General features: G+C 42.6%; 1 protein-coding gene across 1 annotated transcript; it reads right to left on the reverse strand.

Moving 5' to 3' along the window:
* Positions 1-312: 312 nt before the first annotated feature.
* Positions 313-19,950, reverse strand: trpm5 (transient receptor potential cation channel, subfamily M, member 5). The gene is made up of 26 exons (XM_034573306.1): positions 19,745-19,950; positions 18,227-18,294; positions 16,737-16,893; positions 16,463-16,643; positions 15,880-16,046; positions 15,611-15,788; positions 14,508-14,572; positions 13,950-14,135; positions 13,549-13,648; positions 13,338-13,456; positions 12,457-12,798; positions 11,073-11,216; positions 8,995-9,118; positions 8,643-8,788; positions 7,134-7,246; positions 6,871-6,972; positions 6,253-6,511; positions 2,861-2,979; positions 2,627-2,759; positions 2,367-2,541; positions 2,109-2,277; positions 1,782-1,960; positions 1,085-1,217; positions 838-910; positions 607-697; positions 313-488 (listed from the first exon to the last, which is right to left on the reverse strand). The coding sequence occupies exons 1-26, from the start codon at positions 19,769-19,771 to the stop codon at positions 343-345; spliced, it is 3,696 nt and encodes a 1,231-aa protein (XP_034429197.1). The 5' UTR covers positions 19,772-19,950; the 3' UTR covers positions 313-342.

Genomic DNA, 19,950 nt, shown 5'->3' on the forward strand with positions numbered 1-19,950 from the left:
GTAAACATTGTCATTGTTACATTATAATAGGAAAAACATCTTTTTAACTGAGTTTTATTCCTGTATGTGTTTGTCATGTTCCTAAGGAACCAAAGTGACTCATTTGATGACTTGCTCCACCTTGTGTTTCACAGTTTGAACAGTCAGAGCCGTGTTGTTAGGGTGTGTGTCAACAACAGGAAGCTGCAGAAGCATCAATGTGTCCTGACATGAAACAACAGCCAAACACCAGGCAGGCATCTTCATTTTATACATTTAAATTAAAGTCCAAACAATACCCCCATCATCTTACAGAACGATGTACGATAATATTAATATTAAATAAAGTGATTGACTGTTATATTATTCATCGATATAAGGGAATTTCTTGTTAGCTCCATATCCTGGGTGACCTGGTCTGACTTCTCCACTTTCCTCTTTGACTTCTCTCTCTGGTTGACTTGGAGATGCGTCCTTGGAGCCGCTCGCCTCGCAGCCCGTCAGAGACACTGAAAAGTAATGCCACATTAATATTAAATGCACAGTAACGGCAGTGAAAGACAGCTTTTTGTCTATTTTCACACAGTAAATCACGAGTCAGTTCCCGTGTATGGCTTTTACACTCACTCGGAGCCTTTGGAGCGTCTTTCCCACACTTCAGCGTGCTCTGAGCAAAGCACTCGGCCATCCAGGACAACACCTCTCCACAGTATCTGACCTAGAGACCAGGCAGACAGAAATGAAAATATTATTTAAACTGGTTGAAAATTTGATGGATTTTTTTATCTGAAATAGGCTCAAAACTGCAGAATATGTGTAACACTGTGTGGTTTACTTTGCTGGAAACATTTTGTTTACCTGAGCCTCCATGGACGCCAGTCGCTTCTCTTGGTCTTTAAACCCACCGACAATCCTCAGCAAGCTCTGAACTCTGGGTCACAAACAAAAATCAGTCACAGCCAGAGTCAGTGCTGCAGTAATCCACTGTCACCACTAGAAGGTAGAAGAGGTTTAAAACAAGCTGTGCTGTGGTGCTGGTCAGGTGCAGTGGGTTTATCAGAGCTGATTTATTGAATATTATTACATCCTACAAAATGAGATTTACTTTGAGGAGGTGCTCTTTAGTCTCTCCTCACTGCTCTCCCAGTGCTGCCGCTCCAGTTTGGCCAGGTAGTTCTCCTTCTGCACCGTCTCCCATGTGATCAGCCGCTGGTCGAGCCCCACTGGCAGCTCCCTCTCTGACAACACACACACACACACACACACACACACACACACACACACACAGTTATCTATCTATCTATCTATCTATCATCTATCTATTTATCTATCTATCCATCTATCTATCATCTATCTATTTATCTATCTATCCATCTATCTATCATCTATCTATTTATCTATCTATCCATCTATCTATCTATCTATGTTGAATAAATAGACAAATAAAATAAACTTAAAACTTAACACTCATAAAAGCCCTTTGAAGTAGTTAGGAAAGGATAAAATGTCCTCACAACAATCAATTAAAAACCGAAACAGCCATAGAAAGACATGCACACACACACAAACACACACACACGAAATGAGGCATTCCAAAAACCAATTAAACAACAGGCATTTCAGTGCACAGAGAAGGTGAAGGCCAGAGATAACAGCCAAGTGTGTGTTTGCCTCTATTCCATTTAATTTAATTTAACCAGATAAGCCACAAGAAACTATTTCATCTGCTTGAAATGAGGCAGAATGTCATAACGGTTCCTGAAGGAAAAATATGCTGAGATAAGCAGATGAAGCCTTCGTACCCAGATGCTCCTGCTTGGACTCGGGCCGTTTGACCAGGCTGAGGAGGATCTGAGAGAGGTGGCTGATGATGATGAAGGGTGGAGCCAGCGCCGGGCGGCTGTGGTATTCCACGATCAGGTTGTATCTCTGGAACTTCCAGAAGATATCCGTGTTGCCCTGCACCACCTGGAATGTGTAGCTGTAAGTATCAGGAGGAAAACAAGAAGAAAAACACGATAAAACAACCGGGTTGGTGTCTTCTGATCTTCCAACGACCAAAGATGCCACGAGCGGAACTCATTTCCTCAGATATATGGACGGTTCTGTGGATTCTCTCCCCTCCTGACCTGAACATGGCGATCAGCAGGTTGAGCAGCAGGACGTTGGTGACGAGAAGGAAGATCACCAGCAGCAGGATGACCAGCCAGTTGGCGTAGACGTTGGGACATGGCGGCCGCAGACCCGCCATGATCTCCTCTGAGTCATTGGTGCAGTTAATTTGAGGCATGCGAGCAGCTGTGATCCGAAAGAACAAGAAGACACAATACTATTGTATGTATGAACCGGAAACATTTTAAAAAGAAACTGGTACCAGTGTAGTTTACCATCTATTTCCTCCAGGGGGATCTGTCCAAAGATGTGCAGGTAGGGGCGGTACAGGGCTCGGCGAAACACCCAGTCGATCCTGGGATCATTGGGGTGGAGAAGAGCCTGAGTGGCGACGCCGTACGCAATGAGCCACACGCTCAGGAAAAAGAGGAAGAAGAAGACATCCTTCATCTGTCAAGAAGGAAACAGACTTTTATTTAATCTTCCTCAGGTCGACTGTGTCTTTGTGTTTGACTTGTGTTTTGGTTTTCCCCACCATTCTCTCCACAATGATGATTTTGGGGCCGAGCTGCTTATGAATAGCGAAGATGTGGATGAGACGTAAAGTGAAAACCATGAAGTCTATGGCCAGGACCGTCCGTCCGGCCTCATAGGTTCCACTGGCCATCCTGCAAAATCAATTAAGACAAACATTAATGCTCATGATAACAATAAGTAAGTATAGAAGCTGTGTCGTTTTTTTCTTTCAGGGTCATTTAATGTTACCGACCTGCAGGAAACCCCAACAACAAAGAGTAAGATGGCGACCATGTCACACTTGTTCCAGTTGTCCTCCAGATACAGTTTGAATTTCTTCAGGATGTTCATCTCTTCATCCGTGAAAAAGCTCTGCGTTGTAATATCAATCAAACAATTCATATCCAATTCAAAGTGCTTTAAATATGTATTTTAAAATTAAGAAAGATTTAGAGACTAAAGCAAAACAATAAATAATAGAAAAGAAAACAATAAAACAACTTTTAGATCATAAAATATAGTCAACACTAAAATTCTAATGAAATAGTATCAGTAAATAATAATCATAAAATATAGATATTGATAATAAAACCATAGAATTGTAAGACACAACATCACAGCCTCACTGTGACGTGACATCATTTCTCTTTCAGTCTGCGTTTCACTTCTAATTCTGATGTTTTTTTGCTCAATATTCTTTGTGAACTTTAGTAATTTAACAGAAAGTGATGTGTGTTTTGTTTTATGATAAAAGTAAAAATGATTTGTATACAGTGCATGATTTTAATGTGCATCTTTCATACATTATTTTGAAAATGTTGGCTCAAAAATTGGGACTAATATGTAATTAACACAACACAATAAATCACAATATTAAAAATATTTAGTTTATACATACAAGGAATTTGCTGTGGTGTATTTGTGCAAGAATACATAAATGTATAATATAAAAAATATCAAGGAATATAAGAAGAAAAATACAAGAAGAGGGATTCTTCAATTGTGCAGTTTGTAGGTAAATGAGACTTTTTAAAACATCAGTAATTGTATAACTAAAGGATTTTTTTCCGGACGTTGACATGTCACGTCTCCTCCAGGTCAAACGCTGCAGCTCCATTAAGACACACTGCAGGGAGTTAGCAGGTTCACAGCCCGGCTGCATTAGAAGCACCTGCATGCGTCCCACATTCTCACCCCTGTGAAATGTCTCTTACACCTGAAGTGCGAGGTTCAGTGTCTCCTGTGGCCTGAACCGGGCCACCTGCGATTCCACAGAAAAAAAGAAAAAACACTGCATGTTCTCGATTTGAGCCGAGAGACGTGTGCTGCTTTCACGAAGTCACAAACTGGAGCGTGGAGGCTGTGGTTCACTTCTCACAGGGGTAAAACCTCCACGGTAACTTATGTCTGGAGCAGGTTATGTTTGAGAAAAACGTGTAAGAAAAACATCACCGGCCGACCAATCACTTCTCTTGGAAAGTGGCGTCGTCCCCCGTAGACGGCCCTGAGCTCAGTGGGCAGATTTCCGAGCGTCTCTCGGGAAGACGAGAGTGTTCAGAGACTGTCAAACGTCTTTGGCTCTCCCTGATGATGTTTTATTTGAGACCCAGCTCCTCAGCAGGATCGTGCTCCTGTGTAGGAGGCCTCCTCCTGTCATCTTCATTTCAGCTTTTTTTCCCCTGTTGGCTGCCAAAGTCATTTCATTACTGCTGCAAATGCGCCTGCGGCTCTAGAACCTAGAAAGTGTTGCACTTGTGTGATAAGAAAGTGACTCAACTTACCAGAATCCATTAGGTTTTTTAATTTATTTGTAATTTGCTGAATCTGCTGGAGACTTATGTTATTTCAGTTGACAGAATAAGATTGAAATTGTCCTTCACGCCATGCAGAGCCATGCATTGTACAAATACAGTCTCATCTACTCATGTTCTAATGATGGGGCACTAATGTTATAAACCTTTTAATTCAGACATTCAAACTGCTGCTTTTGTCATTTTGCTAATGTCATAACATTAATATATATATATATATATATATTATATTATATTATATTATTATATACATATTATTATATTAAGCTTAGTGAAGACATATAATGAAAAGATATTCTTGGTAGGTTTAACATCTACGCATCTGATGCGTCTTTTTAATATTTATTTTTCACTAGTGCAAATAATAAATGGAGGAATCTGTCTCTCTGTACTTTAAGTGTCTCAACAACTTCGACTTCAAACTCTGCAGGAGTATCTCTGAGTGCACTGTTGATTTTTGGATGAGCAGTTGTGAATCTGAACGTCAATTTATTTCAAAATGCACTTCCGGTAACCATAGTAAACATTTTTACAACACTAAACTAACTAAACCTAAACTCACTGGTAAAATGTTGCACTGGGAACTACATCAGTGTAATGTGAACTACGTAAAATCACAGAAACCATCTTTCAGAAAACGACGTGTACTTCAACTTTTTAATTTGGCGAATGTCCCATCAACTAACATGAAGGAGGCTGGTTTTTCCGGCAATCGAGACGCTTTGTCACAGCTTCGTGAGAGTGAGGAGCTTTGCATCAGTACGTCGATCAGATTTAAAATGCTATTAAATCTACAGTCTTTAATCTTTTCCTGTGAGACGGTGCAGTAAGAGCAGGGCGGTGTCCTCCCTCAGGGAAGGTATGCACCCTAGAGCCATCACTTTGAAGGCACGGGTCCCCGCTGGGCTTGGTAGCATGCCAGCACCGCCTCAGGCAGCGTGGTTCTTTTTTTGGAAACCCGTGACTTAGCTCTGTTCAGCTCAGGGACTTCCTGAGATGCACGATGGGAATCTTTGAGCTGAGGAAACAGAGCTGAAGGTCTTGTCTCATCTGGGGCTTTTGTGCCCAGGGGAGGAAGCTTCGACGGCATGAGTGGATTGTGCTTGTTTGACCTGGAGAGACTCAGGCTGAGAGGTAAAAAGGCTCATGAATCCTTAAAACCCCCGGAGAGAATGAGCTCCATGCAGCGACTCGCATCAGCTCCTCCATAAACACTGTCATGCAAACAAATCTAGTAAAAATAACAGTTATTCAAAATAAGTGTCACAATGCATCAGTTGATCGATGTCCATTCATCCATCCATTAGCTGAACTGCTTGTCCTTTGAGAGCAGTGGAGGGCCGGAGCCAATCCCAGCTGACATTGGGTGAGAGAAGGACGCTGGACAGGCCTCGAGTCCATCGCAGAGAATTGTTGAGTTTCCTATTGACCTAAAGTGCCTTCATCCATCCATCCATGCGTCCGTCCATCCATCATCATCTATACCGCTTATCCTTCGAGGGTCACGGGGAAGGCTGGAGCCAGCTGACATAGACCAAAAGGCGGGGTACACCCTGGAGAGGTCACCCACGTCTCACCGGGCCGACATATCGGGACAAACAACCATTCACACTCACAATCATACTTTTAATTTAGAGTCTCCAATTAACCTTACCCCCATCTACATGTCTTTGGACTGTGGGAGGAAGCGGGAGGACTCGAGAAAACCGAGAGGAACGTGCCGCACAGAAAGACTCTGTCCTAATTCTGGGATTTGACCACCGCACCACTATTGATGTGGATAACGAACAATCACTTAAAAGAGATATGAACACTTCAGAATAGAATAAGTCACCTGTCGAATTTCCTCCAGCACAAAGGTGAAGACCCAGAAGTAGAGTATTATCTCCTGGGGTCCTGGGCCAGCGGGTGGCGGCGGGCGGAAGTCCAGCAGGAGCACGTAGGTGAAGAGGCAGAGGAAGGCGAAGTACATGATGACGTTACCGAGGAACACGGTGACAGGAGCGCTCCAGAAGCGACGCCACCGGCGGAGCAAGAAACGCCACCAGACCGAGGCACAGCTCTGAGCTGCTGGATCTCCAGGTGCAGAGTCCCTGGAGGAAAGAGTGGATAAGAGATGTAAGTGTGTGTTTTACCTATTTTTAATACGTCTATGTTGTGTCTTATTCACGTCTGTGAGTGAGATGTGTTCAACTTGGCTGCCAGACAAACAGAAGAGAGACAAATTAAAACGTGTAGTGGTGTAGTCGTGCATTTGATTGTTATGCTTAAGCTGAATTAAGGTTGAGGTCATGGACTGCAAAATAAACAAAAGCAACAGATTTTAGAAAGAAATGATGCGAATGAGAAAAAGAAATGCAGCAATATCACAACAAAAATAAAACTTTAGGTTTGGAATTCATAGCTTTACACAGATTTAAGTAAAGTACTAAAGTAAAGATATTAAACTCACAAAGGATCATCGTCGTCAGTTAACATCAAAGCCTTTTCTGTATCCAGACTGTCCAGCTCCACAAGCTGCTCGCGGCCATTACGGTTATCGAGCTCCTCATCACTGAGACACACAACAAAATAATAATATAATAATAATAAGACAGTTACAAGGTGCTGCACAAAGTAAAAACCAAGAGCAAAGAAAGCAAATCGTAGAAATGCCAGATCTGACTCAGACAAGAGAACAACATGCAGAAGTTGAGGCAGCATGAGATTGATCACCTGAACTTTATGAGGTTGGTCCAGATCAGCGCCGGACAGAAGAAAGTCACCACGAGTTTGGAAATGGCCGTGTCGGTGGTCATCGCCCCCCACCAGATCTTAGTGAGGAGAGCCTGCACGGAGAGTTCAGATGAAAACTCTGACAGGACAAGGATTCACTTAGCTGAATTAGGTAAACCACAAGAGGGCAGCACAGCCATTGTTATATTTCTGCCCTACAGTCCTACAAGAAGAAGAGTATCCCTCCTGATCAAATTGTTTCATATGATGTGTGAACCACTTGTAAACCACGACTGTCAAGTCACAGTTTAGGACAGAGTCACGTCCATGTCGTGGTTTGTGCACGATGTCAGAACCACATCAGAAAAATGCTCATTCTCTTGAACATTATTCCATCTGTGTGCCTTAAATAAAATATCACTTCACTGTCAGGAGAACTCTCCGCACACTAACATCCCCTGCTGACAGTGAATACCAATTAACTCCCAATGATGACTTTCTAATGACAGGGACGTCTGCTGGGGGATATTTAGTGAATAGAGTCCAGTGAGCAGCTAAAATTTGAATTAAAGAAAATAGGAAGCACAACCCTGGAGAAGTTTTTAGTAACTGCTGGGATATAGTGTAATTCAGTACAGGAGGCATCTACCTACTAATTCCACACAACGAACCATTCACTGAATCGGCTTCACGCTTGTTTATTGTAAATTACCTGAGGAAGTGAAATTAGGACAAGTACAATATTAATAGAAATTGAATAAAAAGGGAACTAACAGTCAGTGGTAGCAGGGAGCGGAACATGTCTTCTTCTATGTCCTCAGACAAACTACTGCATGTGGTCGGCAACTGGGTCAAAAATTGCCGGCAGATCATTTAGATAATTTGATATTATTTTTATTTCACCATATCCGACTGACACAAACATTCACTGGTGACGCTCATCTCTGTCATGGCAACAGCATCATTAGAATGGCTTTTTTGGGGGGCAAGTTGTCTTCAAAGTAAAATCACAGCTCTTGTTTTTGCTGTGATGTTTTCGATCAAGCTGAGTAACAGCTGCTACTATTATTTTGAAGAGCTGTGAACTTTGTGGTGAGGATTGTGTTGCTTGCCAGAGTAAAACTCTGCAATAGTCAAAGTGCAATGTATGACAAAATAACAACAGCTGAGTAAATCATTCACACACGCTCGAATAATAAAGAAACTTAATTTTTATGAGAAACATTGAGGATAAAATCTTCATTGTAGATGAACCAGGTAGGATGAACGCAGAGTTTTCTAACTTGTGCTGCACACAATAAAAAAGTGACAGTATATTGTAGAACTGCTTGAGGAGGACTCACTAATGACAAGGAATAATTCTTAAGTATCTCCAGAGCATCAACACAGGACCAGAGACCAGCTCATTCCAAACAGGCAGATTTAGAACAGGCACAAAACTTTGAAAGGATTGCTTGAAAGTTAAATGTTTTGCAGTGGTTTAAAGATTGTGTTCGGAGTCTTTGTTACCTGAACGCCATCATGGGCAAAGAAGTATTTGGCGTCAGCCTCAGTGGCCAAGTTGAGGACTGTGGATCTGCTCCAGCAGAGAGTTCTCCTCACCAGCAGAGCATAAGCCCGGTCTTCACTGTTGGAGTAACACTCTCCGAACACATCTGCCACAGTTAAAACAGGTGCACAGAGTCAACTACTCGGCTACATTGCAAAAATCCACACATTTAGATTCATATTTTATTCCCCATCAGCAGGATCAGCTTGTGCACGTGTTGTTTTGAGGTCAGCGAACGTGACTCTGATTTTGTTTTTACCTTTTACCTTTTTTTTAATTTCTGTGATGACACCAAACGGTGTACGCACTCACCGAGGGCAAACTGCTCGTACTTGGCCTCCTTCATGCTACGTGCAGACTCCGCCTCGGATTCCAGTCGCGCCATCTCTTTCAGAATCTTACAACCCGCCAGCGCCGCCGCAACCGCCTCGGGGCCCTGAAGGATTAAAAGAAAGCTGAATCCAAGAAATGAGTCTGAAAGAGGGATCTGAGAAATCAGGTTTGGAATTGTGGAGCGCTGTGTGTGTTGCATGTAAATGGGTGAACTGAGGGCATCAGGCTGCAATGAATACCCTTCTCCGTGTTTGTGGAGGTTCACTGTTTGATTTGAACATGTAAATTAGAGCTATACTATATATACACATAATTACCCTGTGTTTACCAACAGTATAGATATGCACAAAGCTTTGACAGCATCACATCTGATCAAAATCTTGGATTTGGTTGCTGGCGGTGTGTCGGGCTGAACCCCCTGTCAGCTTGGGTCATTGATGGATTACTAAACAAGCCCAGGGCCAGAGGGGGGAGCCACTGGGGCAGAACCTCAGTGCAAGGTGATTGCTTACGAAGGAAAGAAGAAAAACACAATAAAGACACAAAATGATCCCAGAGAGAAGTGAAATGACCACATGGATGTGTACAATCACCATAAAGAGACACACAATGAACACAAACAGCAGGGGGAGAAGAAGCAAGAGTTTGCGATGTAGGCCTCAAGATCACACGTTGCTTTTCCAACCAATGAGTACTCAGTAGTCACTACTGCAGTTTTACATGAGTATTCAGTAGTATCTACGAAATTATCAACAAATCAAACATAATATGACATATTGATAATTGAATTTACTGGTTTTATTACCTGTGAACAGTGGCAGGGAGGCTGTTTCCCTTTGTTTCCACTCGCTAGGCTAAAATAAGCATATCTTTAAAAAAGCTGTATTGATCTTCTCATCAATCTGTCGTCAAGACGATAAATAAACTTATTTCTGCTTCTTCAAACCAGTGTTTTAACATCAGATTGATTTCTTGTCCATTACACAAACATGTGAGGATAAAAAGAAGATGGTGGTTAAAGGAACAGAGATGCCGACCAATAACCAATATATTCTTTTTCACAGAGAAAATCATTATTCGGTCCTAAAGAGATTTATTTTAATAGGCTGAAGAATTTAAAGAGTCTATGATTCATAGAGGAAACATTTACCGGGCTTAACACGACAAATGTGTAACTGTGGCCCAACATAGAAAAGCAGAGGGCTCATAACCCTCTTTAAAAAAACAATGATTCCATGATATTATACTGTATAATGTCAACTTCTGGGTTTATACATATGTACTTATTAAGTAAGAGCTATCTGGCTTGCATACGCCAGCGTGCAAAGATAATTGCGATGAGGCCTTCAACATGAGAGATACTTCAAACAATCAAATTATGAATGCAGATATCCCGACCAGACTCAGAGTGGGGAAGCGATTTGCAGCGGGGGGGATGTACACACACACACACACACACACACACACACACAGTGAATACAATTACCATAATTTTAGATAATGTTTGAAATAAAACATAGGAAAGGGTGACCGCGTGAGAGATTAGAATAATTGGTTCCCTTAGTTCAGGGAAGCGCTGTAAAGAAATGAAAAGACGCGGAAAACAAAGAGCAATTACCAGTGACTGGTGTCATTTAACTAATCACACAGCATCAATTACATGTCAGGATATACTCATTAATTTCCTCAGGACTCGCTGCTGGTTTACTGCTGCTGAATATGCTGCCCCGCCAACCGGCGTGACCTTCATTTGAATAATGCTCTTGGAGATAAGATAGCTTTTTAGTTCACCTCAGTTTTTTGATAAGTCTGCCGGCTCTTTTATCTGGAGTGACATTTTCATATGGCAGCAGTGACCTGCGACGGTGCCACACTGGCTCACATCACTCTTGTTCACGCTGAATTCAGAATACAAACTAGCAGCGTGTAATTCAGCCCACTTTCGGTCTGCGATGAGTGGTGTTTGCCGATGCCAGGCACATCGAGACCGTTATTGATTGGACCGCACAGCGCTGAGACACCACGAGCAGGAAGTGAAAGTAGCTGACAAGACTGACCATGGCCCAGAAGTAGTTCGCCATCTGCTGTCGGTTCTGAAGCACGGCCCAGAGGAACAGGTCCCTCCAGGGATGCTCACAGCGCTCCTCTAACTCCGCCAGGTTCTTCTGGCTGTGGAACAGTCGACCCTTTGCTGGCTTCTCCTGGAGCACACGGACAGAACTCTACATGTATTACATTTACACTGTTTACAGAAGAGGCAAATATGACATGACTCATACAATCTATGGCGGTCTTTACTGGGGAGCCAATCACTTCCTCTGCCGAGAGGGTTATTTCTGCCTTGTTGTCTGTTAGTCTGTTAACAAGATATATACTGTAGGAATTTAAAATAGCATTAAGGGATTTCTATGATATATACGATGAGGAATCAGACCTTCGGCCAAAAGACAGCACGACTATTTTGTTGTACAATATGAACAACACAACATAGAGAGGATGCTGAGGATATACAGTGTTTAGACAGGGTTTTTAAGGATGAGCCAGCAGGCTTGTTTTTTTAACAATGATTCCTTTCTACTTTCCTCCAGTTATGGTGAAATTATGGAATAATAATGAATAATGGTGATTGGGAGAACAGGAAAATTACAGAGTTTTGATGCACAAATCATCAATTTTCCCATTACATCGGTAAACTGAGCACATAACCACAGCAAGGCCCAGCAGTCCACTTCAATTCAGTCGAACACAGTCTTCTTTTTGTTCATCAAAAACTATAAATTATTCCCTGGGAGGAAACAAAATGATTAATTACTTTCTGCCAAGGAGGTAATGTATTTATTGCTCTGTCCATTAGCGAAATTATTCAAAAACTACGGAACCATGAAACTTTAAAAGGGGGGAACCCATTGAATTTTTGGGCAGATACAGAAAATGGGTGTTTGTTGTCTTTCTTTAACGTGGCAGAGATGCGTTCTCTGGGCGACCTTTCGAGTTCTGGTCAGAATAGTTTCTGGAGATAAGACGTGATGCAGGAGAAGATACTTCCAAAGTTTAAACCAATGGAAAATCAATCTAGGAGAGAAAGACTTGAAAGTTGGGACAGAAGGGCCGGATTAACTAAAAACTGCCAGGACTTTACTGGTGGGATTTTACGTTTCACCCCAACGAGTAGAAGATGAGGTCACATTTCATTGCATCTTCAACCTTTAGGCCCTTTAAGAGTTTCAAACTAGAATGTCACTCAGTGGAGCGTTTACCTCCGTCAAGGCCCGACAGTTCCCTTAAATTCAATCAAGCTGCAGCAAATTGCACAAAGTCACAGATGTCCGTCGCATAAATAAGCCTGATTTGAATAATTCCCTGCGACACAACAACACCAAATGGAACCTAATTTATCAGCTGAAATTCTCATGCATGTGATTTACTGGCGCACACACTCACTGTGGGAATCTTTTGGTAAAAGCCTTTGCAGGAGTCGTGGAGAAAGTCTTTCAGCACTTTGGCGACCTCGAAGAGCGTGAAGCGGGGTTTCCCCTGCTCGGGCGGATGGCTCCCGGGCGGACCGGGCGTCCTGGCGGCTCCGAGCAGAAGCTGCTTCTCCTCGTACTTTTTCAGGAGCAGGTTGTGGAGGAGGCTCTTCTCCGACACGGACCAGTAAAGCTCCTGCAGACGGCCGTAGGTGAGGAACTCGCCCAGGTTCACGCCGTTGTCCACGAAAAGGCGCACGAAGTCTGGTTTGTCGTTGATCAGTGCGTCCATCATCACTTCCTCGAGGTCGTCTGCCTGCAAAGATCATGTGTCTTTATTACAGTGACTCATAAATCAGCTGTCGTCTCCAAAAAACATAGTCTCCAAGATTTATCCGCAAATTATAGGGCTAGATCCCTAATCCCCATCTTGTGATGTCATCCAGTAAGTGACTTCATAAAGAAGTTGCAAAAAATTCACAAAATGACATCATGCATAGATCAAAAATACTTTTTTAAGGCGTTTTGAAAGACTATAGACAAGACCTAGGGTTTATATAGATCAAAAAATGATTAACGATCACTTTGCAGGAATGATGTCATCATGATGTCACTATAAGGTCAAGAACGGTATCATACAATGAAGTAATAAGGTCTAATGTAGGTGATATATTATGTAATGACATATCGTGCAAGCAATGTCATCCTATGCTATAAGTGACGTCACTTATACCATGAAATGTTGTAAATACATAAATACACACTTCACAGCATTAGCCACAGTGAATGTAGGGCAAGTATACTTCCTGGGAGTGTAATTAAACCTCTGAAGAAATGTCTCTGTACGTCTCTCACCTTCCACTCCACGTCTCCATTGAAGATGTCACTCTTGGCAATGTCCACCCTGTTCCAGGCCACAGCCAGCTTCAGTTCGTCCAGGAAGTCCTGAGCCTCCTGACTCTGGCTCTTACAAGCTGATGAACACACACAAACACACATCACACGGGATTTCAAGGAGGTTTTAGCAAGTTCCTTGATGACTCGTCCCTCAGAAGAAGCACTTTACCCTTGACGAGAGCTTTGAGAATGACCGTGTCCAGCTCAGAGCTCTCCTGCTGGGGGTCGTGGACGGTGAGGAGATGCCCGTGATCGAGCACCTTCTGGATCTGAATGGCAGGTGGACAGATATTCAAGTGAAGTGCATTTTTCTTTTTGAATTACAACCCCTTCACTGTCAGCTTGAAAAGAATACGTTATATTATCTGTATTTTTCCCACCTCCTTCATATTGTTAATTAGGTCATCGCATACAAATTTTCAAGATAAGGATGAAACATTAGCATTCATTACGTTAGTTTCTCTCACACTCTTTCCCACTGTGCCCCATTTTTCTGGCAAACGCTCGAGTCTTGTGATGTGTATATCTGTGCATGTGGCTGCCTCCATGCTGTGTGCACATGGCTCTCACCAGCTTGACCCAGTTACTGATGTCTGTGCTGTGGTGGGCATTTGGAAAGGTGTCCAGCAGCAGCTCTCGAACGCCGTCCGTATCCCAGCAGCCCCTATTCATCAGCGTGACGAGGATGTCAGCCACGCCTCCCGAGCCGGCCAGAATCAGCCATGGTGTGGAATTGCCAATGCCTTTGTACATCCTCTGCAGAAGGGGACACAGTGTGCAGACGAGTAGATGAGCTCGTTGTTTTGACTTAATAACTTCGCCGGTAAATATCAACAGAGGAGCGAATTTGATCGGTGCAAGACGTCGTCTCTAATCTCCTCAGATATGGGTCTAGTTATGCAAATGAATGGGTGTCTTGACAGGCTTTTAACTCGCAGAGATTCGTTTTGTGTAAACAGAACGATTTGATTCACAGTCTGGCTCAGGCCTGCGACCAAAAATTTTAATCTCAACCCAGCGTTCAAAGTCAGATGATTGCATGTTCACATGACACAACAGATATCTGGCTTTTTCGAAAGGTGGCCTTGTTTAAAAATCTTGCTAATTGCATAATGAAATCCAACTTACTTTCAGGATCCTGGGCTCCCCGTGAACCAAGAGACACAGAACAGGGATCTCAAAACTGCCGGCACCTGAAAGCACCAAGAATTCATGATACTATTGTTTGCATCTCAAGTTATTACCGCTCTGTTATTTCCTCCCGCTCTCGTGTGAATGATGCATCCATTTCTCCTGCCAACTGCAAAACAACCCATCTCTGCCCAAAGTGGTTTTTCGTACTCATGGTGACAAATAGCCTTATTTCACAGCTTCTTTTTGCCAGTTGTGAGCAGTAAGACTAAAAGGATGATGTTACCTGATCAGATTGGTAAATTTAAGACAGTTTCGGAGGCCTGAGGACAAATATAAAATATGTAGGTGAGAAAAGGGTAAAAAATGTTGTGATATTTTGGCTTCATTTTTGTACAGCGTGTCCTCCATCCTTATTTACAGTCTATGTTGTTAATACACAAAGAAGCACAGCGATGGCCCTGAAACTGCAGATGACAAGAACACAAGGTACAAACTATATGAGTTATTATAATCTGTACTATTCAAAAAATTGTCTTGAGGAAGAAAAATGCATTGGACACATTTCTTAGACCTCGAGATAAACACGGTGAGTAAACTTGTTTGTTTACAAGGAAAAAAACCCCAAAGTACCTTTGATTACTCAGACGCGTCGTGAAGTTGTGTATCTTAAAGTGTTTGGTTCAACAGCAGATACCGAGGCGACTGTTCTGAGCACATTTACTCTCATCCCTGCATTTGTCTACAATTCTAAACCATATGATTTTTCCAGCATATGAAATATGAATCAGGCTCTTTTGAAGCTGGCAGTGAATAAAGCCGCTACCTGAACTACAAACAGCAGCACAGTTAAATGATGGTTAACACATCTAATATTTAACACCATGAAAGGGACCATTTGTCAGAATGAGTACTCCCACTTTTAATATTTAAGCACATTTTACGGTTTATATTTCTGTGCATTTTATATAAGAAACAGCCAATGCAGGACTTTAACATCTAATGGAGTCATTCTGCATTCTGGTATTTTTTTATCGCCACTTGAGGAAATGATTCTCATCCTATTACTGGTTCCCAGCAGTGACCTAGAGGGGCTTTACCTCCGTAGCCAGTGCGCTGGAGAGAGATGTGCTTGAGCAGCTTCACCCTCATTTCACTGGTGGCTCCCGGCCGGCTGGGATCCTCCTCCACCAGCACAAAGTGGGAGTGATGGCTGTCCAGGGAATACGCCGAGCCATGCGGCAAGTCCTGTGGCTTGTACGCAACGGGCTCATCCACCTTGAGATGCAGGGAGACGTGGCCGTTGCTGCTTTGCTGTTTTTTGGATTATCTTTGTGTGTTTGTGTGTGTGTGTGTGTGTGTGTGAAACCTTGGCAGTGAGCAGAGCCTCTCGGTTGTGGATCATGTTCCAGGGTGCGATGCCAATGGCCACTACACGAACTTTAGAGGAGGTGCTGGCCAAGGAGTGATCTCTTACCGCCTGGCCCAAGTGCTTGGTGATGCCGAAACGAAGCCCATTAGTCAAAATCCAGGCCCCTAGAGAACAGAGAAGCAGATGCATATGAGTGTGTGAGTGTGTGTTTTAGTGTGTGTGTGTTTTGGACAGTTTTCTGTGGGGTCCAGAAAAACTAATAAGGAATATTTACTATGTTGGAAAGTTGCGTTCTGGTTTTTCGTATAAGCAGCTGGTCCATTGATGGTGCTAATTAGATTTTTAGCCCTATATGGTTATAAAGCCTTCAGTGTTAGTCCTCCTTACATACATTAAATTTAATGGAAAAATATTTTTATAATCATGCACTTAAAAAAACACACGGAAAAACTATAAATAATTTATGACTCTTATTTTAGGCCTCGTGCGCCTCAGCGAAAAAAAACAAAAACATCTTTTATCTCTGAGATGTGTTTCTATAGTAATCCTGCAGCCAGTCAACAGATGAGGTTAATGGGACCTGTGCTCTGTGCCGCCTTCACCAGTCCCTTCCTCAGCGTGTCCCTGAGCCACGGCTTCATCTGGGCCAGCTCGTCTCCTCCCACCAGCGCCACCACCAGGTGCGGAGGAGCCAGGCCCCACTCCTCCGTCAGCATCTGGTAGATCAGCACTGGGTCCGTGTTGCTGGACACCCTCACAAACTGAACAAACGGACAAGTTTGACATGTCAGCGGCGCTCGGAGCAAACTCCCGTTATATAACCCACAGTATCTCTCATGCTGCCTGCTCTTCACCTTTCCTCTTTTCTTAGTGGAGCCAGTGAAGTCGATGTCGCCCACTCTTCCAGCTGCCCAGTGACTCCTCTCCCTTTTCATTCTGCTGGCCAGGCCTCTGGCTACTTTCTCCAGTGTTTCATCTGCCGTGGAGCAGCAGGAGCAGCCCAGCAGGACACTGACAGACACAAAGATAGAGTCGGTTCTACGAAAACACAAAGTTAAAAGAAAAAAAACCAGATCTGCCTCCCGAGGCGCAGTCTCAGGTGAACTGCTCACCTGGAACATCATGTCCTCGCACTTTCCAGGAGTCGAGAAAGTACTGAGGAGTCTTCCGATGCAGACTTAAGACTCAACTCTCAGCTTTTTAGAGTGCGACTGAATCCAAAGTCACCTTGTTTTTATAGCTGAAAACCGATGTAGATGGGTATTAAGTAATGTTGTTGGTTGATCCAAATCTTTCAATTCAATTCAATTTTATTTGAATGGCACCACAACACTTTATTTGTATGGCGCCACAACACCTTAGCTACAAAAGTGCATGTGCTGCTACTGGAGTCGTCTCACACAGACAATCTAGATAATTTAGGTCTGAGGCACTTTGGCCTGAATTTGAATGTGAAGTTTTACTTTGATCTCTACCGTTTCTCCATGGAAAGTCACAATCTATCCTTTAACCAACTCAACCTGCAATAAAATCGAGTTTCTGCATCAAAGAGGCGACTGTTCGGTTCTGTTTGCTCGTTTGCATGTTATCAGGGAATTAGCTCGATCAGCGTTGCAGGACAGTGAAGCCTGTGGATCAAAGGGAAGAGACAAATGCCACCATGTAGCCACTTATAAATCCCCGTTAAATAAGTTCCTCCTCAACAGAAAAAAACAAATGTTGACTCCTTCTTTTGTTATTTTGTTTACATGTCAGTTTATTCTTCTTTTGTTTGACATATAACTGAATTAATCTCGAGTGTCATCTAATATTCACTTTCATCCTTAATTGGGCATCGGAGGCGTCTCATGTTGAAGTAGATCCAGATGCAGAGAAATGGATTAAAAATCGAAACACGTGTTTGTTTCTTTGAAAAATACCTTGTTTGTATGATTGAGTTTCATTGGAGGTACTTAAAGTCCTTTATAGTTTAATCTACTGTATCAAGGATGCAGCACTTTGCTTTTCTTAGTATTTAACATTGGACGGGAGCATTTTATTCTACAGCTCGGGAATGATGTCCCGCTCTCATGAATAATTTATAGGGGAAACTCTACTTGGAATCAGCTGAGGCCTCTTACGGTCCGTTAATCACTGGACTGATCTGGACGTTTATTTTCTGGGGATCTGATTCTTTTCTTCCCTTTTTTCACCTTGACTATTGAACGGCGCTGTCACTTGCTTCAGATAAGAGCTTTGACCTATAGTCATGGATGTATTGTATAGATTAGTTTATGAGTCATCGGTTCACACACACACACACACACACACTCACACACACACACACACACACACACACACAGACCTGTGCTCCTCCGACCACTCCAGTACATCCCCACATCGGAGGCATCGTGTCTGCGGCTGTAGCGTCCCCTTGTACACAAATGTAAAACAGCGATATTACGTCCAATCTCTTCTCTTAATGCTTTATGACTCACTAACCACTCACTTATCACATATGCAAAGGTCCTTAGAAGTACTTGTGGTCAATGCAAAATTATCAGGATTTTCCTCCTCGCCTCATATGCAAAGAGCTTCCTGCCTGAACTTTGAAACACAAAATGCTGTCACTCATATGTAGTAGATGACATAGGTGTAAATATATATATATATATATAGAACATGAAACATTTATATTTAGCTCCAACAAGACCCTTTAAACATAAAACTCTCCCTATACAAGTGTGCACACATGTGGTTTGTGCAGTGTTTAAGCCTGAAAACAGCCACGGTCCATATTTCTCGCAATGATTATTTTCATAGGAATAAATGGCTCCGAGTTCAGAGAAAGAAACTCATTAATTTTTAATAAGATTATCCCTTTGCCTGAGTAAACGATGACTTTCATTTGCCGGCCTTATTTGCATCGGGCACTTGAGCCGCTCGTGAGAGATGATGAAAATAAAAAACGTGCAGCAGAAGTGCGTATTTCTTTGTGCACCTTGAACTGAAGGAAAGTGTTTTAATAGAGCGGTGGCGCAGTGGTTAACACGCACGCTGAGAGTCATTTAGTGTGTAGCCATCTGTTCTAATGTAAGCGAGCAGCTTGTTGTGGGAGCCTTTATTTGACTGCGAGTCCGGGTCGGGGAGAGAGAAGACGACTGGGTATGCAAACAGGACGATTTGCATGCAAAGGTAGAAGGAGGGAGGGACGGCCAACTGTCTGTCTGAGGGGCTTCGTGATGAACTCCTCTTTTCTCGGGAAGAAGAGAAGCAGATCTGGGACGTCTGAGTCAATTTGTGTAACTAAAGCAGAAAGCCAAGACACAGCTGCAGTTTATGAGTCAATGTAAAACTGTGGGGCTGAAAAATCCTGTTTAGACACAAGATCCAAAAGATGCTTCTATTGGAAAATAAACACAGAATAAACGTATATATCTACCTAGAGAAAGAAATATAAACTTTTGAGGAAAACTATTGATGTGATTCTTCAATGATTCTCCAATCTTGAATAAACTACTTGTGGCCTGGTATGTTTTCTTTTTGTATTAATGCAATAAGGCATGAGAGTTAAGATTTATGCATAAAAAGGTTTTGATGGATATAAATATTAATTTATCATTGTGAAGAAATACTGTAGGTGCAGTATATAGGTAAGAAAAACACCAAACCCACAACTTGTGCTTCATCTTCAAGTCAAAATCTTCAACTGTGTAATTATTTCCTCCATTAAAATAGAAATAAATGAAACCATATGCAATTTGACCTCATACACCTCATAAAGTAGAAAACTACATAGAGTAAACCCTAACCCTAACACTTATCAATATAAACAATATATAGTATTCTTTCATAGACCTGTTCAAACATGATAAACACTCACCAGAGGTATTTCTTTACTCTCCTGCATGTCTGGGAAAGATCAACTCCTCCTGCTGAACCACACCTGTGAGGGTGCGTTTTCCTTCTCTCCCTCAGGTGAAGTACCTGGGCCATCAGGAAGTGGGTCAAAGGTGGGACTCTCCCTCCGGCCAATCCCGACGCTGCCTCGTCTCCGTTACTTTGCATGTCGGTCGGCTGCGGCACTTT

This window comes from Hippoglossus hippoglossus, chromosome 3, assembly GCF_009819705.1.
Source record: "Hippoglossus hippoglossus isolate fHipHip1 chromosome 3, fHipHip1.pri, whole genome shotgun sequence".
NCBI classification, from domain to species: Eukaryota; Metazoa; Chordata; class Actinopteri; order Pleuronectiformes; family Pleuronectidae; genus Hippoglossus; species Hippoglossus hippoglossus.

Coding starts and splice junctions, on each gene's coding strand:
- trpm5 (XM_034573306.1), bottom strand. CDS start 19,771: ATGCAGGAGAGTAAAGAAATACCTCTG. Junction 16,047..16,462: donor GAAGGCGGCACAGAGCACAG/GTCCCATTAACC, acceptor TCTGTTCTCTAG/GGGCCTGGATTTTGACTAAT. Junction 7,247..8,642: donor TTGCCCATGATGGCGTTCAG/GTAACAAAGACT, acceptor CTCTCCGTGCAG/GCTCTCCTCACTAAGATCTG.